Source organism: Babylonia areolata, chromosome 19 (assembly GCF_041734735.1).
Source record: "Babylonia areolata isolate BAREFJ2019XMU chromosome 19, ASM4173473v1, whole genome shotgun sequence".
Classification (NCBI taxonomy): Eukaryota; Metazoa; Mollusca; class Gastropoda; order Neogastropoda; family Buccinidae; genus Babylonia; species Babylonia areolata.
The window spans coordinates 50,044,949-50,071,263 of NC_134894.1; the positions used below are offsets into that span (position 1 = coordinate 50,044,949).

At 38.5% G+C, this 26,315-nt stretch overlaps 1 protein-coding gene across 1 annotated transcript in view; it reads left to right on the plus strand.

The window, feature by feature from the left end:
- Positions 1 to 22,441, plus strand: part of LOC143293818 (cytosolic Fe-S cluster assembly factor NUBP2 homolog) — a 52,824-nt gene extending 30,383 nt beyond the window's left edge. Inside the window, exons 4-8 of the mRNA XM_076605087.1 lie at positions 34 to 143; positions 2,192 to 2,346; positions 10,975 to 11,085; positions 13,014 to 13,083; positions 18,388 to 22,441. Of these exons, the coding sequence (XP_076461202.1) occupies positions 34 to 143; positions 2,192 to 2,346; positions 10,975 to 11,085; positions 13,014 to 13,083; positions 18,388 to 18,518 (577 nt within the window). The 3' untranslated portion in view covers positions 18,519 to 22,441. The remainder of the gene's footprint in view (positions 1 to 33; positions 144 to 2,191; positions 2,347 to 10,974; positions 11,086 to 13,013; positions 13,084 to 18,387) is intronic.
- The last annotated feature ends 3,874 nt before the right edge of the window (positions 22,442 to 26,315 follow it).

A 26,315-nucleotide genomic window follows, 5' to 3' on the forward strand; every position in this document is an offset into this window, starting at 1 on the left:
AGATTTAGAATTGCTGCAATACCGAATATCCAGATGGCTGCCTGTCTATGTGGACTCAGAACAGAATCTGGGTGTCATGTCCATTGGTTTCTTGCTGGAAAACAACACTGAGGCCATCATTTGGCGGGGTCCAAAGAAAACAGGTATTTGGAGAATTAAAATTAATATTTAAACTTGTGTTTCTTTTGTATCTATATTTGAAAATTGGAGAGAAGTGTGTGTGATGTCTGTGTATACGTATGTGTGCATACATGTGTGTTTGTGTGTAACATCTTCACAAGATTTTTCATCTGACAAGTCACCAAAAATTGTGCTGAAATGAGACTTTTCTGACAAGTCACAAAACGTGTGCTGAAATGAGACACATCTGACAAGTCACAAAAAGTGTGCTGAAATGGGACACATCTGACAAGTCACAAAAAGTATGCTGAAATGAGACACATCTGACAAGTCACCAAAAAGTGTGCTGAAATGAGACACATCTGACAAGTCACCAAAAAGTGTGCTGAAATGGGACACATCTGACAAGTCACCAAAACGTGTGTTGAAATGAGACACATCTGACAAGTAACAAAAAGTGTGCTGAAATGGGACACATCTGACAAGTAACAAAAAGTGTGCTGAAATGGGACACATCTGACAAGTCACCAAAAAGTGTGTTGAAATGAGACATATCTGACAAGTCACCAAAAAGTGTGCTGAAATAGGATACTTCATAAAAACTTATCATCAGCATTGTCTGAAATATCACAGGACTTTCATTGATATTTAAACATGAGATGTTTTGTTAAGAATGATAAGAATAATTTGAGTTAGACTGTGTGAGGAGGAATCTTGGTTCTGTCAATTAATCCATTGCCTGTTATAGGATTAACTCACTCAGTACGGCCAGTCCTCTCTTCTCCTCTACACAGACCCCTCAGATGTCCAGTGGGTGTCTGAATGACCCAACCTTTAGCTTCCGTCGTCAGAAGTGTGGTATTCTTTGTCAACAAACACCTCTTCAGTATAAGAGCCTCCCACTTGCAATATTTTGATGGTGGTAATTGAGGTGAAACGCTGTTAACGTCGTCACTGTCGCCGTTCGTATGGAGTGAGTTAAGACATAAACTCTTTTGTTGTTCTGTCATATGCCTACTAGATGTATCTGGCATGTCCAGTTTTCATCAGCAGTTAGTAGTTGATGGTTAAAGGGAAGGGACTTACTCTATGTCTTACTGTCTTCTAGAATGTTTGAGAATTGGTAACATCACTGGGACATTTTGGGTCTGCACTGAATGACTCACAGGGAGTGGAAAATTCCAATGTCAGTTGCTGACATGGCTGGTCAAAATGGTGTTGTCTAGCACAGATTAGTCTCAGCTGATTTTTCGAAGGTTTACAGTCTGAGAAGTGGGTCATGAAATAATGAATGATATGGATAATGGGGAGGAAAGCCTGTGTGGTGGTTCAGATTTTTACTATGATGATAAGTCACCACCCACTTCATGACCCAGAGTGAAATTAAACGGTGATGTAAGTTTTGTGCCAGAGTCTGAGCAGCCTGCATCTGAAGCAGGTCCGGGCAAAGTGACAGTGAACATGAACCAGTTACCAGCACATCCACTGCCATTACACGTGTAGCCTACAAGGGAAGAGGGAATGAAGAGAAGGGTGGTCAGTCCAGTTCACCAGGAGCAAGGGGTGTGTGGTCCAGTGGTCACTTGCTAACACACAGTTGGCTGGCCAGTTTCTTTTTGATCAAGCACTAGGATTATACAGGGCCACAGGCACCTAATGAAAACAAATTTTGCTGGATATCCTGGAATTATGATGTAGATTTAAAAAAATTTTTTTTTAAACTATTTGATTTCATAGAAATTTTCTTTGATTGATATTTAAAAACAACAGTGACAACAATCTCGTGCAACAGAATTGAAATAACTTTATATCTGTTTAAACTGCAGTGTATGAGCAATGATCTCGCAAAAAAAAAAAATCTTCAGCAGGCAAGGGTTTTGGTGGCATTAGCTTTTTACTTGTCACAGTGCTGTAAACATGTATGATTCTGTGTTTATACTTTTTCTTTAAAATCTTTAAAAGTAAAATATATGATTATATCATACTTTTATAGCACAGATTATGCGTATGTGTATATGTGCTGTGAGCAACTATTATTTCATTCATCCGCCCCTCTCTTTTTCTTCTGCAGCTATGATTCGCCAGTTCCTGAGTGATGTGCACTGGCAAGACACAGAGTATCTGATAATTGACACCCCGCCAGGAACATCTGATGAACACATCAGTGTGATGGAGAATCTGAGAGCCTTCAACCCTGACGGTGCCATTCTTGTCACCACTCCACAGGTCAGGGTGTGCTGCCCTGATGCATTCTCTTGTTGAGCAACATGATCGCCTTTCATATTGATTTATTAAATGGAAGCAATATGGTGTTTTTTTGCTGGTTGATTATGATGATGATTATGATGGATATGGATACTTATACAGTGCCTGTCCTTGGTTGGAGACCAAGCTTTAAGCGCTTTACAAACACAGAATCATTAGCACTATTCATAAGAATTAACAAAAGTTGAATATTAGTGGAGCTGTGTATTCTGCATTGTGTCAGGTTTGTGGTAAGTGGTGGTTACTTGGTGATACACTGGTTACACACATGTGATATTAGATTATTTCTTACTGTGTATCAGTGTCAGCTAGATACTACTTCTAATAAGAGTGCTACTGTCTCTGTAACTGACATTCAAATACCAGAAAATCATTTAAATACTTCGAAATATTTGGATAATCCATGCATGTGTGTACATATATGTTTGTGTGATTTTTTGTAAGTATTTACACCTTTGCATTTTATTCATATTGCCTGTTTTACAGTCACAGTACCTGGTTAACATTTCCATGAAAATTGTTACTCCACCCCTATCTCTACTGTAGCATTTAGTAGGCTCTCAGGGTCTGATGAGTCTGTTGGGTTTATGTGCAGGTCAGGCATTTGCCCTTACTCCCTCCTTTTATTTTTTAATTTATTTTAGCAGATGTGAGGCATCTGTGGATCAGTTCTTTTGTTTCTATGTATTCTTTCACTGCTGACACACTTTGCTTTTAAAAGGAAAAATCATGTATATATTCAAGATAGTAGGAAAAAAAGCATATATTACAATACTGCAATTCTACTATCAACTCTCTCAGAAATAGTAATCTTTAAATAATGCAACTTACACACAACATACAATAATCTTTATATAATGCGACTTGCACAAAACACACATACATGCACGTGCAATCACATACTTGATCATAACCTACTCCTGTCAATTTGTTCATAATATACACATACACAAGAACGCAAGAACGCAAGAATTTTAATGTAAGGTCACTGACCTGTATACATTTTGGGTGCACATGTTGCACACACAGCTTAACTAAAATAAAATAGGAAGAACGAAAACAATCCACATAATACACAGTGAGCTCACTGAGAACAAGTAAACTAAATGAAAAGCACAAGGCTGATATGTCTGTTTAGGGCTGAAAGTACTCTTCTCTCAGTCTTAATGCATAAAAAACAAACATTGCAACATCTCTGGTCACATTACAACTTTAGTTTTGCAGCAGAAATGACAATATACACATACACAGAGAGAGAGAGAGACAACAGAGAGACTGAGACGGACAGAGAGAACAAGTCACAAACCACCCCTTTTCACTTACTGTCACACACCCAAACACTGACTACCATCCCACATCACACATGTCTGATTGTAACCTTCCTTGTCAAAAATCCTTGAAAAAGTAGTCCTCTATCAGCTCTCTTCTCATCTCAATTCCAAACATATCTCCCCACATCAATCTGCCTACCGCGCAGGACATAGCACAGAAACAGCCAACCTTCATGTCATGAATGACATTTTAGCCTCTCTTTATGAGACAAAATTTTAGTATTATTTCAGACCTTTATGCCACCTTCAACACGATTGATCATGAATAATACCTTCAGAAATTGTGGGAAAGCACTCAACCAGTTTTGGTTTGATTTCTCAAAAAAAAATTTTGTTCTGGTTATAGATCATCACTCTAAAAATACAACTCTTGCATTTGGTGTTCCACAAGGCTCTGTGCAAGGCCCTGTTTTGTTTATCATGTGCACTTCCACTTCATCTGAGTTAAATCTACAGTCACTCAGTTGCACATGAAATGTTTGCTGATGACACACAGCAACTAAATTCTGCTGTTTCTGCTGATTTTTCTTTGTTCTCATCATCTTTACAGGCTTGTTTTTCTGATGTTGAAACTTGGATGTAGAACAACAAACTAAAGTTAAATTGTGATAGAACTGAAGCCACCTGTTTCTTTAAAACGTCTCAATCCACTTCCCTTTCAGTTTCAGTTTCTATTCCAACATCACTCCCATTGGCTGATAAAGGTCTCTGACTGTGTCGATGACCTTGGCCTTCTTCTTGATGGCAATCTCTCCCTGAAACAGCATGTCACAAAAACTTTCCAACTAGCCTACTTTAACCTCAAGCATATCTCTTCAATTCGTTTATTTCTTATAGAAGAAGCAACCAATACTCTTGCCTCTTCTTACATCCTTTCTCATCTTGGCTTCTGCAACTCTGTCTTCACTGGCTGTCCTCAATCTGTCATTCAACCTCTTCACTGCAATCAGAACTCTGCTGCTAGGCTTATTCATAGATCTTCTAGAAACAACCTTGTGATCCTCTACTTGATAAATTGTACTGGCAACCAACTGAACAAAGAATAAAATGCAAGTGCTCCTGTTTCTGTTTCAAAGTTATTGCAAGCTCTGCTCCTCAGTATTCATCTGAATGCCTCCATATATACATTCCCTCCAGGACCCTCTGATCCTCTGCTGACATCAGGCCTTTCAGCTTCCTACTGACACACACAAACAGCATGGCTAGTGAGCTTTTTCTTTCTCAGAAGTTAAGCTTTGGAACTCTCATCCATACTGTCTCTGACACAATCAGTCCCAAGAGTCTTTCAGATCAGGATGAAAACATATCTCTTTACACAATACTATGTCACCCACTTTCATTGGATTTTATGCTATTTCCATGCAGACTGATTACTTGATTGTGATGTGTGTGCATGAGGAGGGAGAGGGGGAGTGTGGATGCTGTGCTTATGTGTGTGTATGTGTGTGTGTGTGTGTGTGTGTGTGAGTGCATGCGCATGTTTATCTGTGCGTGTATGTGTGTGTATGTATGTATGTGTGTGCATGTGTGTGCTCCTGTGTACGCACATGTGTGTGTGTGTGTGTGTGTGTGTGATAAGGTGTTACTTCTTATTTCTTTGTTGCATTGACCCCATACCATATTGTTCCTTTGGTATTACTTTTTGCAGTTACTGTAAAGCACCCTGAGTGTTGGAAGATGCGATCTAAATATCCATTATTATTACTATTATTATTATTATTGGACGAACAGCTTGTGTCAACACAGCATAGCATCTGTGTGTTCTGTCAAGGCTCGAGGCATTCATTGTGCGTGTGTTCGTGAGCATCTCTCCCCTTCCCTTCTCCCCCCTCCTCATCACCCTCTCTCTCCTTCATGTATATGTGTATATATTCAGTTTAACTCTGAGCGTATGCATGTGCATCTCTTGGGATATGTGTGTGGCATGTTCCTTTTCTTGAACATTTTGAACTCTAACCTGAGTTCAGAAATTTATGTAGGTGGGGTCGAAAGATTTCATTTTGCTTTTGATGCCAAGCTCTCAAGAGATGGGTGGCTGTTCCAGCATGTGAGCTGTTGGGTGCACTTGGATAGATGTGGGGTGTTTTCCTTGTCACCCCTTTCTTCCAATGTGTGTGGGTCTGTGTTTACACTCTGGGCCAGTGGTGTGCCTCTGTGTTTACCTGGTGACAGATGTTTCCTGTTATGACCCAAACATGTACCTGGACACTGACAGTCAGACATAAAAAAAAGACACCATGGTGGTCAATGCTTCAGTGATAGAGGACATATTACCAACATGACTGCACAGCCATTGGAACAGATCCAACACAATACGACTAGTCAGGAAGACAATTACTTGAGAAATTCTGGTGCAACAAGTACAGACCAGCTAATCTGATGGATTGAATGTATTTGACTTAAACATGGGATGGTGCCATGATGTCTCAATGTCAGTTACCTGAGTGTAAAAACTAATGTGAAAACTAAATACAGCATGGAATTATATAACGGATCACTCTAATTCAGTTCAATATGAAATTATGTTCAAGATCGCAGGGATCTAGCCCTAAATCTGAAAATGTTAATCAATAAAGAAAACAAAAAGAAAGAGAGCAAAATCAGAAGTTTGATAAACTGTGGTCAAAAGTGCAGAACACACACTTAAAAATGATCCAGATAGCCCTGCTTTTGGCATCATAGTGCTTCATCAATGGGCAGCCAACTCCTCTCCCACCCACCTCCTTAATTACTGAAAGTGGTTAATGACCATTTATTGTCTTCTGAGTAAGGCAAACTGTCTGTGTTGACCTTGCTCGATCTGCTGGCTGCATTTGACACAATAGATCAAAGTATACTTTTTGGATTGATTCAACAGTTCTGGACTGGTTTTCTTCCAGATTGTCTTTGTTCATAACTTGAAGTCTGATCCAACCCTGATCTCTGATGGTGTGCCACAGGGCTTTGTCATGGGCCCCGTTCTGTTTGTGCTGTACACTGCTCCTCTATCTGATGTCATTTCTGGTCATTGTTTTTTACCACTCTTGCTGATGATACTCAGTTACAGAAATCTGCAGAACCAAACCAAATAGACAGTCTGATTCAGCCGATGCAAGAATGCATTCTTGATGTTAAATTCTGGATGACACTCAACAAATTCAAATGATGACAAGACTGAAGCTATGATTATTTCTTCTTTAAGAATGTCCACATCTATCTCTCTCCCTGTCTCTGTTGTTGTTGATGATAGTACAGTTAAGTTTTCTGAATCAGCAAGGAACCTCAGAGTCATTATTGACTCCATTTAAATAACACAGGATCTTTTGTTCATATTCTTTTCATTGATTTCTCTTCCACTTTTAACACAGTACAACCTCATCTCCTTGCCGTAAACTGCAGGGCTTAGATGTTGATTCTAAGCTCATTCTTTGGATAGTTAGCTTTCTTCTCAGTAGAACTCAGTCTGTCTGTTTTCATTCTGTACACTCGTCTCAAAACTCTACTTCTGCTGGTGCACCCCTAGGCACAGTACTGTCCCCTGTCCAGTTTACATTGTACATGAATGACTGCAGAGGCACAGAGGAAACTCCTGTCATAAGATATTCTTACGACTCAGCTATTGAAGATCTGTCCTCCTCCGCGCCTGTGGGCCGCAACTCCCACTTTCACTTATATGTACACGGGTGGGCTTTTACGTGTATGACCGTTTTTACCCCACCATGTAGGTAGCCACACTCCGCTTTTGGGGGTGTGCATGCTGGGTTTTTTTGTGTTTTTTTTAAACTTTTTTTTTAATTTTCCAAAAACATGTACAAAATACAGAGAATAGTATGAAACAAACAATATAAAACGAACAGTAGCATCTTCCACTACAGAGAGAGAGGTAAAACAAATCAAAACAAAACAGACTAAACAAGGCAAAACAAATCTGTAACAACAACAACCACCAAAGAAAAAGCTGGGTATTTTCTTGTTTTCATAACCCACCGATCGCTGACATGGATTACAGGATCTTTAGCGTGCATATTTGCTTCTTCTCGCGTATACATATGAAAGGGGTTCAGGCACTAGCAGGACTGCACATATGTTGACCAGGGAGATAAGAAAAATCTCCACCCTTTACCCACCAGGTGCTGTAACCAAGATTCAAACCTGGGACCCTCAGATTGAAAGTCCAACACTTTAACCACTCAGCAATTGCACCTGTTGAAGATCTGTCCAACTCTGATGCTACTTACTTTAGTGAAATTAAAAAGTTCTGCTCTTGGTGTGAGGAAAACTGTCTTGATCTGAACATTTTGAAAACGTATATATGCATGCGTATACGTGCTTGTGTTCTTTTCAATTTTTTTTTTTTTTTTAAATACCTGTTGCATTTCTTGATTTAATCAACTGACATGACCTATTTTAATTTTTCTCTCTCGCCTATATTTCAAATTATATGCATATGTTTGTGTGGGGATGTTTGAGTGAATGTTTTTAGTGCTATAGTAAAGCGCATAGAGCTTCAAGAATATGCGCTATAGCAAGAAGTCTGAATAAATAAAAATAAATAAAAGAAAATAACAGATTTTCGGAAAGACCCCTTGCCTGTAGATAATCTTATTATAGATGGTCAAACAGTGGAGAGAGTCAATGAATATAGATATTTAGGGACTATCTTAGGCAATAAGCTGACTTTTGACAGGAATGCTGATTCTATTTATAAAAAAATGCCAGTCCAGAATATTTTGTTTACAGAAACTAAGAAATATTAGTATCAATTCCAGTATTCTTCAGAGCTGCTGCCAATGTTTTATCAAGTCTGTGATCACAGTTTCATTTATGTGCTGGTATGGAAGTCTGGGAGTGAGGAGTAATCATGTTTTGAATGATGTCATGAGTGTGTGCAGTAAAACTGTTGGAGTGAACAAGCTAGTATGCAAGAGCTGTATGAGAGACAAGTGTTTCAGAAAGCCAGGCAGATAGCAACTGACGACACCCATATTTTAGTAAAGTAGTAAGAGTTGCTGCCATCAGGATGATGTTACAGAACTTTTAAATCAAAATCCAGAGCACTGAAGACTTTTATTCCACATTCAGTTCACAATGTACATGTGGGTGTGTGGGTGTGTGTTTGTGTGCGCATATGAGTGAGTGTGCGCTTTCATGTGAGAATGTGTGAAAGTGCATGCATAATAGGTTGTACTTTTAGTTTCTAAAACTATTTAGCGTAAAATACATGACAATGTGTATTATTAGTATGCAGGATGAGTGTACAATATGCAGGATGAATGTGCAATACAATATGTGCAGTGTTAACGTTCATGTCTTTAAACATATTTATATTCATGATTACGATATAATAATAATTAGAATGTTTTAAAGCAAATTTGTGAAATGCTTTTATATGGAAAACTTATATATGTTTATTGCCCCTGTTTAATCAAGTAATGTTTAATGTTGTTTTCGTGTGTGTGTGTGTGTGTGTTTTGGCTTATTGTCTAGTTGTGTTTTGCAGCACAATTTCTCTTTGTGAGATGATAAACTTATTCATATCGTATCTTATCTTATCTTATCTTAAACCAAACTCAGTGTGCATGCTCAGGTGATCAATCTGATATGCATAGTCAGTTGTGAACTTCATCACATGAACTATATTCGTTAGTACATTTCATTTGAAACTACAAAAACTTATTTCTGTTTTTGTGCTCTCAAGAATAGACTACTGTTACTATCTTCTCATAGGTTGTCCACATAATCTTCTTCAGCGAATTCAAAATCTTCAAAAACAATGCTGTCCGTCTGACTCTGAGAGTCCAGCGTACTGATCACATTTCTCCCCACCTTTGTACTCTGCACTGGCTCCCTCTAGAGCTCTCTGCTCTTACTCTGACTGTTACCTCCTGAAACATCCTCTTGTCAATTCAAGAACCTATAGCAAATGTTCTTTGCTCTTTGCTCCTCGTCATATCTGGAACAACCTTCCATATGATATCCTTTCATCTGATTCTGTCTCTGTCTTTCACCCTTCACTAAAAACTCATCTTTTTAAAACCCATCTGTTAGCACTTTGTTTACTTCTTTTAAAAAACCAACACATGCCTGTCAGCTCACTTGGTATGTATGATGAATGAGAGGGAGATGGGGGATGGGGGGGAGGGGGAGAAAGAGTGGTCATAAATGGTTCATGTAATTTGTAACTTTTTCTTTCATAAAAATCACCCTCAGTTCTTAGAGATGTACACTATTAATAATGATATTATTATTATTATTGTTGTTACCTTAATTTCTGGCCTATAAGGTGCAACTTTATAACTGAAATATGACCCTGTGTCTTATCAGGTGTCTGCACCCTATCTGTGTCTGAAAACTGAATTCTGACTGCCACTTGGTGTTACCTATCACAACAAACTCAATATTTGACAACAGAAATGATTGTAATGAATGGACACAATCACAATGAATAACAACACTTACATGCTTAAGTCTTGCCACTGTTAAATTTGACATTGTTATGTTCAACAGTGTACCAAATTGAAACCAAATCACACATGACCTAAATTTAAAGTGAACATAATTGCACTTTGCCCTCATGCTGTGAAAAATAAGCAGCATCTCAGTTGCGGAAATCAGATGAGTGAACTAATTGCCTTCAAATGTTTTCGAACATTCAAAGCAGGGTAGAGGCCAGGACTGGAAGCAGAGCTAGCAGACAGGAGCTAAAGCACTGGGGCTTGACAACAGTAAAGCTTTGACTGGAACCTGAATGGTAGAAATTGTTCCAGTTCATGAAAAAGCAGTAACAGAGCAGACAAAAGGATAACAGAGCTGAGTTGACAAACTAACGAAAAAACAGGGATTCTGTTCAAGTTTATGAAGATGATGTCACAGCTCAGAAAACAACATCTAGGGTCACCAGAGCCATTCTGCACCAATCAGTTTGGAAGACTTTAATTTTTCGGGATTTTTTTGCAGATGAGGATTATGGAATGTGTGCATCCTGCATGGGTTCAAAATAACTTTTTCTTTAAATTCCAGGGGAGCACCTTATGTGCTGTATCACCTTATAGGCTAGAAATTGTGTTTGACAGAAGATGAAGTGCACTTATTTGTGTATGGTTTGACCTCAAAACAAACAAGAATGGATTCAAGACTTTGATATATATGCTTTAGAGAAGGTGTTTTTTGTTTGTTTGTGTGTGTGTGTGTGTGTGTGTGTGTGTTTGATAGGATGATATTTGTTATAAGAAAATTATTAGACTGACCCTGAGCATGGTTGTTGGTCATTTGTTCCCAGGCAGTAGCAGTTGGAGATGTTCGTAGGGAGCTCACCTTCTGTCGCAAAACAGGCATTCCTGTGATTGGCATCATTGAGAACATGAGTGGTTACAAATGTCCTCACTGTTCTGTGAGTATTTACTATCAGTTGTAAAGATGAAAACACAAGAGGTTATGGGAAGTCAAAACAAACTATTTCTAGAAAAGAATTAAACTAATCTGTAAAGTATGTTCTGATCATTTTTACTTTCTAAAGGTTTCTTTCTGTGAATTTAAACCAAGCAGGCAAAGTAAAACTGATGAAACTGAAGTGTGATTGGTGAGGAATGATACAAAATTTGAATTTCTTTCCAAATTGAGCCATTTTCTTTCACAGCAACTTTACAGTGTACCTTCTAGGTTTCAGCTGACTGAAAAGACTCAGCGATGGAACTGGCAGTTCACAAGAATAAACAAAACAGACTCTGTAGTTTAGTTTCCTCATTTTCAAGAAATAGTTAGTCTTGGCCAGTAGCTCATGTGTTTTCTGGTGCTTGGCTGAATCAGGATCCTTTTTTCTGAAGTCATTGTTCCGTCAAGCAGTAATTTCAGGGGAAAAGGATCACGTTTCCTAATTCTCTGATACTTCTTTGATATTATTCATTTGAAGCAGAAGGGCTAAATATATCCTTTATTGATTACTTTGTATGCACAAACTTAGCTCTGTTTAATAACCCTGTTTGTGTTGTGTGTTGCACATGCATTTGTGAGTTATTAATGATAAAATATGTTCTGCGTGAAATTGTAATATCATCTGAATCTTTGCAGAAGCAAACCCATTCAGTTGAGGTGTCACACTACACTCACATTTTGTTTTTTGTTGTTGTTTTTGTTTGTTTGGAGAGGGTGAGGGAAAGATCAGTTGAAGGGATTCGGAAGAGATGAAAGTGATATGTTATTTTCACCCTTGTGCATGAAAGTCTGTCAGATGATGCCATAGCAGTTGATTCACTGAGTTGTGTGACCTTTTTCGACACTATTCACTGACCTCCAGTTTTGCTTGTGACTATTGACTTGACACTTGACTTAGCAGTTTCCTGTGTGCCAGTAACTTTTTGTTCTTCTGTGAGAAATTGTATCAGTGTCATTATTATCTGAGTATTGCATTTCAGTTGTGTGAAGGAGGGACATAGCTGCATCAGTGACTGATGTTTTGTGTGTGATTGGAGATGTGTTTATGCAGAATGTTCTTGATTTTTCAGTTAGGGTTGATGTGGGTTGACAAAATGATGCAGACACACTGTTGTCAGTATCCAAGGATAGATCAGAGTGATCAAAACTTACATGCACATATTTATGGACAGGTGCTGCTCTTTTTTTTCTGACACCAGGTTGACATATTGACTGGAAGAAACATCAGTCTGCGCACTTGAACATAGATTTCGATTGAAAGTTGTCCAGAATTCTGACATTCTCTTTATGTCAAGTACAGAACTTTTGTTTGTAGTTTGGACTGAGAATGTCTTTAACACTTCTTTTTTTTTTATCAGTATTTTGTTGCATTAGATACATGTTTTGCCCTTTTCATCAGATGAAACATTTGGATTGAAAAAAGTAATAATTCAGTGGCATGAATGGCACAAAGTCTAGCATTCAGTGATTCAACCCCTCATCTTTTGTTTGTCTGAAAATTTGTTCAAAACACGCAAGGCACAGCGAATACAAATGTCTTTTGTGTTCACTGATACTATGCTATCTAGATGGCATATTCTCAGATTCTATTGACGGCAGGCACACAGAGACAGAGACATACACAGACACACAGACAGACACAGATGCACTCATAGACGCACACATAGACAGACACACAGATGCACACATAGACACACACATAGACACACACATAGACAGACACAAAGACACACACACACACACACACACACACACACACACACACACACACCTCTTAAAATAGGTGCATGTATATTGATACCAAAGGCACATAAATCCATCTGTCTATAGCAAAAGTAAACATGGAATGTATTTTAAAATGTGTTTTAAAATTGTGTTACCTTCCAGGAGTGCACCAACATTTTCTCCAGTGGTGGTGGTGAAGCACTGGCAAAGGAAGCTGGAGTGCAGTTTTTGGGTATGTTGGAACAGTTCCTATGGAGCAAAGGAAAAATGAGCCAGTAAAAGTAAAGCAAAAATTATTATATTCATGAACTTCACAGGAAAGGGAAGGCTTTGCAGGCTTTAGCCTTCACTGTAACTTGTCATGTTTTTTCCCCTACTTACTCATACTTTGAGGGTTTATCAGACCCACACTCCCTTCAGAGTCAGTTCACAGTGCATTGTGGGTCTTTTTGGAAGACAAACTCTGACTGCTATCCAGGAATGCTGTTACATTTTCTTGAGAGAAGGAAACGTTTGTTGCTTCTCACAGTGCTGATGGCAGACAGCCCATTGTGGACAAGTGACTCACATAACTCTTTGTCACACAATAAGTTATGGCATGTGACATTTCTCCATGCATGATCCAAGACAGGAGTCACAGGGTCAATGACAACATTCCATGTCAGTCCAACCTGACTGGTCCTTCCCACTTTACCAATGTATGTGACAGCATTGAAGGGGTGAATGTCAGTGTCTGCAACCTGAAACAGTTCTTTGATGTACTTGTCAGGTTGTTTGGCATGTATTATATAAAGGGGCACCTGCTGCAGAATGGCACCAGTTGCTCATCAACAGTTACATAAGGCCCAGGGGTAAAGTGAAGTAAGGGGTCCTTGATGAATTTGTCCCACATATCCCTGAAGAGGGAGAACACATCACATGCTCTCCTTCCAGTGCCTGCTGTCTTGTCATCAGTGTGTATGTGAGGAAAGACAGAAATCTGTTTCTCCTCAAGATTGCCTGACTGGTCCTTGGCCATACATAGCCTGCCCCATATCATGTCTGTGGACACAAAGTCTTGCTCCATGGTACCAAAGAAAGAAAGAAAAGAAGGCAGCCAAGCAAACCAATATTGGCTTCATCACAGGCTTGCCATGTTTGTCCTTGCACCCCTTTGCCTTCAGTGTTGCATGTTTCACAATGTCCAAGACCATGTTTGATGTGATCAAGTGTCTGAATTCAGGCACAGGATCACTTACAGTCTGGCATCCTTGAAGCTGAGTTGAAGGTGTTTGAAAACATTCCTTGATGGTGTTTTTTAACTTGGTTGAGTCAGTCAGCTACATTGTGAGCCATTCATTGGCTCACATTTTTATTTACACATAACGTAAGTCTGTGTAATAACCCTGTATTTCCGTTGTCTTTGTGTCCATGTGTTTGTCTCTGTGTGTATCTATGTTGTTGGGTGGTTATGGTAAACGTTAACAATTTCATTTTATCTTGAAATACATTTATTTCTTATTCACAAAACTGAGCACTTTTATCTGACATACTGACTAACTGATTAATAGCTGTCATTTTATCATATTTAGTTAAAGTAGGAAGTTCTGTTTAGTATGGGAGTTACAATGCCTCACTTTTCTGCCAGGAGTAGCAACATTCTGCCAAGAAATAGAATATCAGTCTGAATATACAATGTGAAATATTTTTTTTGTGCACCTCTTACTTATCTAAAACATTTTAAAATATGACACAAGGCAAAAATAGGCTATTTTGTTTTTCACTCAGTGTAAAGGTCTTACTGGTAATCTACATCAGCCCAAGTGGTTGTTTTGTGGGTAAACAGCATTGCACATGTCCCCTAAATTAACCCCTGGACTGCTTGGCCGACAAAATAATTTGTCAGTGCGGCTGTGTACACTTCGCTGCCATGGAGACGAAATAACTTGTCACTGAAATATTCAGACTTTTCCATGGTTTGTATTGAGTTCATGGACAAAAACACTGGTACCTTTAGCTTGGGGAATCTTTCTAGATTCTATTTATAGCTAGAAACCCCATCTACATCATGAGGTTGTCCTTTATTTGAACAATTTGGTTGGATTACTGACTGTGTTTTGACTTGCTCGTTGCATGCTGAGCAAAACGTTCATACCCAGGTCAAGCCGTGCAATTGAGGTGCACCAAAATGACCAAAACTGCTTTCTTTAGCTGATGCTCAGAAATGAATTGAAGCGTCAACTTGAAGAAGACAGTAATAAACTTTAATTGGACGATTCAGTAGAAAATAAAGGGAGCGATGAAGAGACTGGCAAGATCAATGATCAGTGAGTGACACTGTACAGAACAGACTCTGACCACATGACTGACAGTGACATGACCGAATTAGAAGCAGTGTGAGCGACATTCTTGGCACTGAGCTAACGCAAGGGAAGTGCAGAGGTAGAAATAGGGTGAGGGGACTGAAGGGAACTGGACAAAGTATGGCGGGTCAGAGAGGGGGAAGGGGAGAGGGGCCGATGTTGAGCATGTGTGGTCTTACTGTGTTTTAGGGGATCAATGTAGGGCCAACAAACAATTTTCAGCCTTTTATTGCTAACTATACTGGTGACAGTGGACTGAAAAAAGACCCACAACACAGACTGTATTGACTTTTTCTCTCTTTTTGTAGATGATAATCTGAATCAGAAATTTGTTTAAGAACCAGTTTGAATGTACAGCAGACACTCCAACAGGTACAGGCAAATCCAGGCAGGCAGAAAAAAAGTAATCCAGACTATCAGCATGGACAGATACAAATGTGTTTGAAATGAAACAGTTTTCTGGTCTGACTTTACTGATGGTCATGATTTTTTTCAAAAAAACTGATTTGACTGAAAGGATAGGACAGTCACAGCTGTGTTGTTATCACTTCAGTAGTCACAATGAATTGTGTATAATTCTCTTTTTTATGATTACGGTTGCTCTAAAATTTCTGGTATAATTTGTGTTATCCAGTTGTCCAAAAGATTATTTTACTCTGGGAATGACCAGACTGATGTTCGTAATGAACAAACTGAAAATCTGACACCCCCCCCCCTTCCCCCCACCCCCCTCCCCCCAACCGCCCCCCACCCCAGCCCCCCCCAACCCCCCTGCCCCCCGCCCAAAACCACTGATTTTGAAACAATTGCTTGTCTTTGGAAAAATACAGAATTGGAAAATATCTTGAGTTTTGTATTCTTTATTCATTTACCTTAAAAAACAATATACACTTTTATGGGTCTCTCTCCAATAACAAAGTGCGCCGAAATTTTTTACAATATACACCTGTTTTTTGTGTGTGAAAAAACCCTGGCAGTTAGACTTAACTTAATTCGTATTTAAGAGGTTGGGAATTATTTTGCAAAAATTACAAATAGTTCCGGAAGTGAAAGGGGTATCGTCCTTGATCAGACAGAGTTAGTGATGAACCTTCAGTCTGCACTGTTTTGAGTGCAAGAAAAGCATCTGAAAAAACTGTTTTTTCCCAGAGTGATAATCATGTATATTAGGTCTGAAAATGTGTTTGCCATTTTGTTAAGATTTATCAAAGCTGAAAAGTTGTGACAAAGACTGGGAGAATTTGAAATTTTTATTGATCTTAAATTATTTTGATTGTGAAAGAATAAAATGCTGATTGATGTGGGCAAATGAAAGTAAAATTGTTCCATTTCCAGCACATCCAGCACACAACTTTAGGTTTGACAAACACTTATTTCTGATGGTGTGCAAAAATATGATTTGGATTGTTACAGGCGACCACTCACCCCCATCTCCCCCCACCCCTCTCTACTGTCGGCGTTTTTGGTTTTGTTATTGTGCAGCAGGAATCACACGTTAGCCATGAAGGCTCTGTATCATATTTTGTATATTATTAATCTTGAATTATAGTTTGTGAGAATTACTGGAACAGAAACTGCAGCAGACTAGTTTTTTCTTTGTGTGTGTGTTTTTTTTGTTTTTTTGGGGGGATTTGTGTGTATGTGTGTGTGTGTGTGTGTGTGTCCATCTGTTGATCTTTTATTGAATGTTAACATTTCAGAGTTAGATAATTACATGCGATTATTTGTACTGTTGTATGCAGATGACAATTTTACTTTCGGAGACGAAAGAAGGATTGCAACAGTCCCTCAGTGTTTTTCACAAATATTGTTTAAAATGGAAACTAGTGGACAATGTAAAGAAAACTAAAGTGATGATATTTAATTCTGCAAACAAGCTAAAGCCTGTTTTTAAGTTTGGTGATGCATGTTTGGAAGTTGTCAATTCTTCTAAATATCTTGGTATCGAATTTAGTAGAAACGGAACTTTTTACAAAGCTAAAAAAAAAAAAGATTTATGAACAGGGCCAAAAAGCTATGTTTTCGTTACTTTAAGTCAGCCAGAAATCAAGATTTACCTTTACATATCATTCTGGACATGTACCAGTCTATGATTGTTCCTATTTTGTTATATGGTGCAGTAATCTGGGGTTATGAAAATGTAGATATACTTGAAAAATTAGAATTGAAATTTTTGAAACGCTTGTTCAAACTGAACAGAAATACTATGAGCCAAATTGTTTATGGAGAAACTGGTATTTAATGTGTTTGTGAAAATGAGATTAGTTCGATTTTGGACCAGCTTAGTGATATCAAACACAGAAAAATATTCTGGGAAATTATATTTGATATTACTTGACTTATATTGAGATGGTATTTATTCTTCAAAATGGATGAGTTGTATCGGACAAATTTTAATAGAAGCAGGGTATGACTGTGTTTGGGATACTCAATTCTTCTTGGAGAGGGAATCTTTCTGCAAGAATGTCAACATTGCTTTGAGAGATAACTTTCAAAATCTATGGAGACATGCTCTAGAGGCGAGTAGTAAATGTTTGTTTTATCAAAATTTCAAAAGTGGATTTGGTAGAGAAAAATATATGTCAAATGCCTGATAATTACGTTATCAGCTTCTTCAGATTTTGAAGTAGTAATCATAAGCTGGAAATAGAAACAGGGAGACACAAAGGCATACCACGAGAGTTACGGCTTTGTAAGGTTTGTAACATGTCTGCGATTGGGGATGAGTTTCCTTTTATAATGGAATGCCCCAATTATGATCAGTTACGAAATAGATATGTTCTAAAAAAATATTTGTCTCCAAAATCGGTTTTTTATTTTTGTAATATGCTCAAAGGAGGCAAAAAAGTCATGTTAGCTGTAAGTAAGATGATTAGATTTGCAAATGTTGCCTAGCTATACTTTTGGAGTTAAAAGACATTTGTGTTTTCTCAACTTTAATATGACATTGTTGTGTATTTGGAAATGTTTGTTCTGGGCATGAAAAGATCATTTTGCAGTAATCCTCCATACTCCAATAGGAGTGAAAGGATAATTAAAACTTGAAACTTGTGTGTGTGTATTTGACAGTCAGGAAACATAATTTCTGCTTTGTGACTCGATGAGTGTTCGCATACATGTAACCTGTAACAGCATTATTGTTATTCTCCTAAAAGTATGTCCACCACTGCAAAAGTAAGTACATGCTGTTGCAGGCTGTATTCCAATTGACAACAAACTGTCATCCAGCCCAGGCGACAGATGGATGGAGTTTGAGCTTCCATCAGTGACAGCCATTGAGGAAGTGGTGAACAAGCTGATGGCAGTGGACAGGGATTTGCCCTAACTGCCCTGATCTTTCCACTCTTCATCTGTTATACTACCAGCCACTAGTGCTGCAGTCATCCAAGTCAGCCAAGGTTTTCCTGATGTGCTTTGTATATCTGTCTGATGATTAGTTCGCTGGAGGTTCACTGCCTGTATTTCGAAAGTGTTCATACCTGGACATGATGCTACTTATCATCGTCATACGCATTGGACAAGATTCTGAATGTTAACAATGAAAGAAATCATACACAGCAGTATGCAACGGAGAATATTAATTAACTTTAGTCAAAAATGACAATCTGTCATGACAGAATATCAGATATTAGGTTTATTTCTTACAGGTTTCTGTATCTGGGACTTGGAATGTTTGCTTTTATTAGAACAAATATCTTATATCAGTATTTTAGTAAATCAAAATGGTTTTGAAAAACCTATGTGTTTTGAGTGAATCATTTTCTGCTTCTCCTTTCTTTGTACCACCACAAGAGAGTGTGTGTGTGTTTCTGTATGTGTATGCAAGTGAGGAGAGACACACAGATAAGGGAAGTAAAGATGGCTGTGAACTTTTACATTAAAATATCCAGTAGTTTTGGCTGGCACCCTTAAGGTCAAGTTGTTCAGGCTCGAGTCTTGGATATTAAAATCTCATTTTAATCCATTGTATATTGACATGGCACAACAAACAAGAAAAGACTGGTTGAATATCATGACAGATATAGTTTGGTTGATTATTATGACAAAGAATGAATATTAATTTAAAACCACTTGAAGGTTCCTGCTCTGCCTGTGAAGGTCAGTAGTTAGAACACATGTCAGTAAACATACGTCTGATTAGAATATCTTGAGTTAAGTATTAAATGTGTGTTTGTACTATATATATATATATATACCACTTTGTGTACGATGAGGAAGTACACAACCATATTTAGCTTTTGTATGTTTTTTTTTGTTTGGTGAGTCTAAACTTTGCTGTTTATTAAGTGCTTTAAGTTAGGATATTGTGTCAAACAAGTTTTAATCATCAGGTTTTTCTTTGTATTATTACAGCAAATTTAAAGAAGGAAGTTTCTGTGGATGTGTTTATCTGTACTTTTCTTGTGTGTGTTATTTTGATCTGAGTTGCTAAGCATTTCCTTGTGTGTGTTATTTTGATCTGAGTTGCTAAGCATTTCCTTGTGTGTGTTATTATGATCTGAGTTGCTAAGCATTTCCTTGTGTGTGTTATTATGATCTGAGTTGCTAAGCATTTCCTTGTGTGTGTTATTATGATCTGAGTTGCTAAGCATTTCCTTGTGTGTGTTATTATGATCTGAGTTGCTAAGCATTTCCTGGTCTTGTTTTTAAATTAAGTGGGGAGCTTCATGCTTGTTGAAAGCCCATGGCCTCATTAAACTGTCTGCACTGACAGCTTTCTGTCATGCCTCTGAAAATTCTCAGTGTCTCTGTAATTCATACATTGATAATAATGATAATGATAATGATTTATAAAGCACCTTTCCATGTAAAACATGCTCAGTTGTGCTGTACAATGTAAAAATTGATGTTGAGAACATGCATTTAAACAGTAAAATGAAAAAAAAAAAAAAATCTTACATGCAAAGCCCTGTACAGACAGCCAGCCAAACACTCAAGTACAAAATTTATCCACACACACACATACACACACACACAACAATCATCACACTTATCATACATATCACCCGAAGAAGCCTAGATAATGCAATATCATATCATACTACTTAAAAATCCTATCACAATACTTAAAACTATTCTCAATATCACAATAATTAAAAACTATATCACAAAGACTTCCAACTCTTAGCACTGTTCACACACAATGTAATAAAAAAAAAAATCTACATTTCAAGATACAAAATTTAAAAGCAGTCTAGTCACACCCTTCCCCACAACACATCGACATAAACAAACAGGCACTCATTTGCATGCATCATGCTGGGTGAACTTGAAATAGGTGCGTATAAATTAGTTTTGAAAAGTTGAAAAACACTTGTTTTTTCTGAGGGACAGAGGCAGGGAGTTCCAGACTGTGGGGGCAAAGACAGAGAAAGATTTTTTGCCCAAGTTCTGAAAGCAGAACTGAGGAACTGTCGGCAGAGAGGTGTCATTTGAGCGCAACAACCTAGAAGGATGGTATAGATGGAGAAGATCTGAAAGATAGGTGGCATATTCTTGTGATATGGACACTGAAATCAGAGACGTGCTACTTTATATTGAATTCTTGCTTTAACAGGAAGCCAGTGAAGTGTTCTGACTGGGTTTAAGGAGTATGATTCGAACTGAATGATTCTGAATGCATTGAAGTTTATTTAGTTTGTTATCAGGGAGACCAGTGAGAAGAGAGCAGTCTAATCTAGGTAGTGTGAAGGAAACAGCAAGTTTGTTGGCAGCAGCAGTGGGAAGGAAAGAACAAATTTTACTTAACCTACGTAGCTGACAGAACAGAGTGCGGCACAAATGTTTGACATGTGCAACCATAGACGGTGTTTCATCTGTGTAGATCTAAGGTTTCTCACAGACTGGAAGAAAGGTATGTCACAGCCAGAGATGGACATAGAGGAAGATGTGACCTGATTTATCTTTGATTTAGTGCCATTGACAATTACTTCAGTTTTTTCCTCGTCCATCTTCAGCTTGTTCTCACTCATCCATTCGGCCACATCCTCAGTGTAATTTTTCAAGCTACCGGTACTGGTGACAAAGTGTGAAAATCGGGGGGAACAGTAGAGTTGTGGAACTGGGAATTGTCTGCAAAGAAATGGTATGAGTGACCTGACCAATGAATGACAGTGCTGTGAAGCTGTGTTTACATGGTCAATAAAACTGGGCCCAAGACTGAACCTTGTGGCACCCCGTACATCAACACAGATGGAGTGGATTCATGACCAACAAGGACAGGCTGGGTACGGCATGTTAAGTAAGGTATGAACAAGTCCAGACCGTTCCAGAGCAGCCAAAAGTGGCACGGAACAGTGTAATAAGGATGCCCTGGTCTATAGTGTCAAATGCTGCTGACAGGTTGAGGAGTGACAAGATAGACACAAAACCAGTATCAGAGGCCTGAAGGAGGTCATTATGTACTTGCAGCAAGGCGGTTTCAGTGCTATGGCACTTACGGTAAGCTGTAGAAGGTTATTTGACTCCAAATGTTGCAGCAACTGTTTCAACACAATATGCTCTAACACCTTTCACTAGAAAGAGACACATGAAAATGTGATATTAATTTTGTCAAGCTGATTTTTTTTTATATGCATCGACTGTTATAATGACAATAATGATAATAATAATAAGTATTTATATAGCGCTGAATCTTGTGCAGAGATAAATTAAGGCGCTTTCACACCAGTCATTCACTCATGCATAACTCTAAACTCGAGAAATTGAAGACAAAGAAGAAGCAGGGTAGGGAGGCTGTCATAGAAAGATGTGGGTGTTAAGGCCAGACCTGAAAGTGCTGAGTGTGCAGACCTGATGAAGCGAAAGAGGAAGTTCATTCCAAAAGCAAGATCCAGAGATGGAGAAAGAATGTCGGCCAACAGTCGAGTGTTTGAATCTGGGTATTCGTAAACAAAGTGGATCTGAAGATGGCTGTAGAGAGCGAGATGGGGTGTAGAGGTGAAGGCAGCCACAGAGATAGGATGGGGCAGATTTGTGAATACATTTATAACATAGTGCTGATCTTGTACTTTATTCTGTGTGAGACCGGAAGCCAATGGAGATGTTGCAAAAGAGGAGTGATGTGCTCAGATCTTTTCATTCTGAAGACAAGTCAGGCAGCAGAGTTTTGTGTGCGCCGAGTCGAGTTTATTAATTATCAAGGCAACCATGTGTGTTTTCTGTATTGTCCATATATTCTGTTTAGTATACCGGTACTCAGGATGAAAAGATTATGCCAGTCTTGAATAAAAGCTAATTTGTGTTTGATTATTTCTTCTGTTATTGCTGTGTGCACATGTCAAATGGTTAGTATAAGGACAAGCACTGAGCTTCCATTTTTTTAGGAAGTATCTGGGTTTGTTCCAGTGTACCTTGTTTTTTACCTGTGTGCTGGCTGAATGGGTAACATAAGCAGCATTGACTTGAAGTTGTGTATGGAAAGAGTTACCACTCTTCACTGTTTGTTAATTATTTGCTAAAGAAACTTCAATGCATAGACTGTAAAATATACATTGGTGTACCCTTCCATGCATCGACCCACGGAACAAAGGAATAGGAAAATTACCTCAGGATGATCCCCCCTGTAGGGATGCCGGGGGTCTTTCAGTATAAATAGCAACCTGCTTTCTGGAAATTCTGTGCTGGAAATATCCTCTTTTCTATTATTCCTTGTTTCTGTCTTCTTTTTTCTTCTTCACTGTTGTCTCCTTTTTCTGCCTTCCCAGTCCATTCCCCTTTCTTTTTTCGAGCAAGCCTTGAAACTTTTTTCTCTTTTTCACAGTCTGTGATGTAGTATGTGTGCTGTTTTGCTCTGGTGATTAGGTAGTGAGATGTAAACACTGGGATGGGCACTAGCTGCCCATTCTGCAGTGTTATTTGCCTGTATGGCCATTTTTATGTATTTTTTGTTTGGTTTTGAAGTATTGTTTTTTCCTTTATGATTTTTTGTAATCTGGGGATGATAAATTTAGCAGAATGGCAGGCGTCCTCCATATAGCCAAGTCTTATTTGCCCTAAGGAGCTAAGTGGTTGTGATTCTGTGTCATGAACTGTTTAAGGTTTGTCGCTGTGTTTGTTGTTGTTGTTTTTTTTGCAGATGTGACAGTTTTGTGTTGATGAAGTTGAGCATCTGTATGGTTTGACAGTCCTGATATGGCCCTATGAGGTGGGGTAGACTATAAGCAACAAGAACAAGAACCTCTGAATGAATACCGAAGCCTAGCAGGTGCCAAGTACATACTGATAAGCTCAACTAATTTACATCAGAAGAAGTAATAACTACACCGGAAAACTACCAGAAACAAGCAAAAAATGGGTCTTGTTTAACACCCACCAACACATTTGCGTCAAACCAGTTCCAGAAGTCTGAAATTAATCCAGGTGATGTAGACACACAAAAACTATATGTCCTTGCCCCACTTGGGAGATGAGTAAAGCACATTTTGATATTAATCATACCGACATCAAAAAGAATTAAAGTCTAAATATTATGGCAACGGAAGTTCGATTACACCTTCGAAATAACTGCCGCGATCGTTTGCAGATTTATGCAGATGGCTCACTCCTAGACAATAGCCAAGCAGGTTCAGTCTTCTTCATTCCAGAACTGAAAACTGAACAATCATACTATACTGGTAAAAATAGATTGAACTCATTGCTGTTCTTACGGCTCTAAATAGTATTCTTGATCTTCCAGTTTGCCTTTTACAAGTCTTAATTTGCAGTGGTTCCAAATCGGTATTTTGTGCAATGAACTGGTAATTTTGTAGGGACAAGTCTAAAATTATAATAGAATCAGTCACATTATACACCTTTTGAGTTTTGAAAGGAACACATATTACTTTTTGCAAGGTTCCTTCGCACCTCAGTCTTTCCTGTAACGAGTGGGCTGATGGGGCTACAAGAAAAGGTGCAAAACACAAACAGGGAACCACTGATGTGCCTCCTTCTGCACAAAAGGGTTACCAGTTACTAGAACAAGCATCATGGAGCAAAGTCATGGCAATATACCAACAAAATGTGATACTGAGTGATAATATGATAAACTGGGAACTATTACATACAGTAATTTAATCAGATTAAGGCAGATTTATGAATTATTTAACAGGATAAAGCTGAACGTTTTTGTGACTAAACTCAGTAAAGATGCAAAATATATATGTGGAAAACTTACCATTAGCAGACATGTAATATTTGATTGCCAGGGTTTAAAATCATTTTTACCCGATTTTTCAGAAAGTTGACTTGAATGTGTGTTTTTTTTTGTGTTTTTTTTCAAAATTCAAAATGTTACATGCTATAGAATAGATCAAATAGAATAAAACAGATTATGTCTTTATTACCAAGTGTACCAGGGTCACAAGGAATATTGGGGGGGGATAGTGCATAACAAGGTACGAACATAAATCAAAAATCATACACAAACACAGATACAGTAGAAATTATGATATATACAAGTGCATATCAATATAAAAACTTGTGCATACTCACACATGCATGCACTGCACACACACACACACACATGCGCACACACACACACACACTCTCTCTCTCTCTCTCTCACACACACACACACGTTTGAACAGAAGCCGCATATTACATGTGAATGGGGCTGATGACTAGATCTTCAGGTAGATGGTTGTTGATTGCACAATTCTAGTTATCATACTGGATTTGTTAGAGAGATGGGGCACTGACTGCTTTCGAGAAAAAAAACTATTGGCGAAGCGATTGGCTTTCGTCCTTATACTTCTGTACCGTCGACCAGAGGGGAGCATCTCGAAAATCCCAAAAGCTGGATGTGATTCGTTCTGGCCGATTGATTTTGCTCTTTTGAGTAGCCGCTTATAATATCTGTCTGAAGAAGGTAGATCAGCCCCGGTAATGTTGCTGCATGTTTCATCTAGATGTACACTAAGGTAGCTGAAAAAAGGTTTGAAAAGAACTTTATCACCCCCAATGTTAGCAAACTTGCTGCCCCTAAACAAAGGTGTGATGCGGAGCCCACTAGCCTTGTTAAAAAAAGCAGCTCACTGGTCATTGGTCTTATTATTAACTAAAGAAGAACTGTAACTTATCAGGCAATGAAATGGACAGAACACACACACATACACTAGCACAAAGAGGCCAGCCCTTTTGGACTCAGTCCAGAAAGAAGACATGAGAAAAAAAAGACGATCTACCAAGGCTACATGTCTGATCAAAAGGAAAATGCCCTTTCGAAGGATGAAGATACATAATCTTAGTATCCCCTAACAATATGTTGTTTGATGCATGCAGTTTGATTTATACAAATTGAAATTTAATCAAACATTGTAAGTGTTGAGTCACTTAGAATATCTGTAGAAGTCTGAGAATGTCTGCTTGTCCATTGCAAATCTTAGCCAGATCCAAAGTTTCTTTCAGTGCAGCACCAAAGTAACATTCATACCTGAAGGGAAGTTTTTGTTGTTTTATATTTGTCAAACAGTCCTCCATAGAAAAATTGCTGCAGTTAACCATAAACGACATTTGTTTAATTACACTGTCCAATTAAGATGGTTATTTCATGTCATTATGTACATGTTTGTAGCATTCCGTGATTAACAGTTATCTGAAAGGTGTGAGGCAAGTAATTAGTGGGGTTTTTTTTAATCGGCACACAGTCTATTATCAAAAGTTCATAGTTATTTGCAATTCAGTTTCAGTGGCATTCTCTAAAAAGCATACTCATTTGAAATGCTATTTTCTTGCATGCTTGTTATTTTGTGCAGCTTACTGGTGCACTTACATCTCGGAATTCATCTTGTTTACACAGTTTGCGTCTGTTATAGTGTGTCAGGCACCTATGGTGGAAGTGTGGGATTTTCTCAGACACACTGCTCACTGATGGACCCCTCCTTCCTACCTCCCTACTCTTCTACCCCCCCAGGCCCCCCCCCCCACACACACACACATTCCATGGCATCTATCCCCACCAACACCCCTCCCCATACCCTCTCTCCCTTCCCCCCTTCCCTTGGCCAAGTGCAGAGGGAGCAAGTTATCAAGAAAAGATGGTATCTCCTCTGACCATTCTCTTCCTATACACTCCCCTGCCCTTTTCCCTTCCACTTCCATCACCCTCAACGCCGTCCCCCCCTCCCCCCTCCTTACCCCCCCA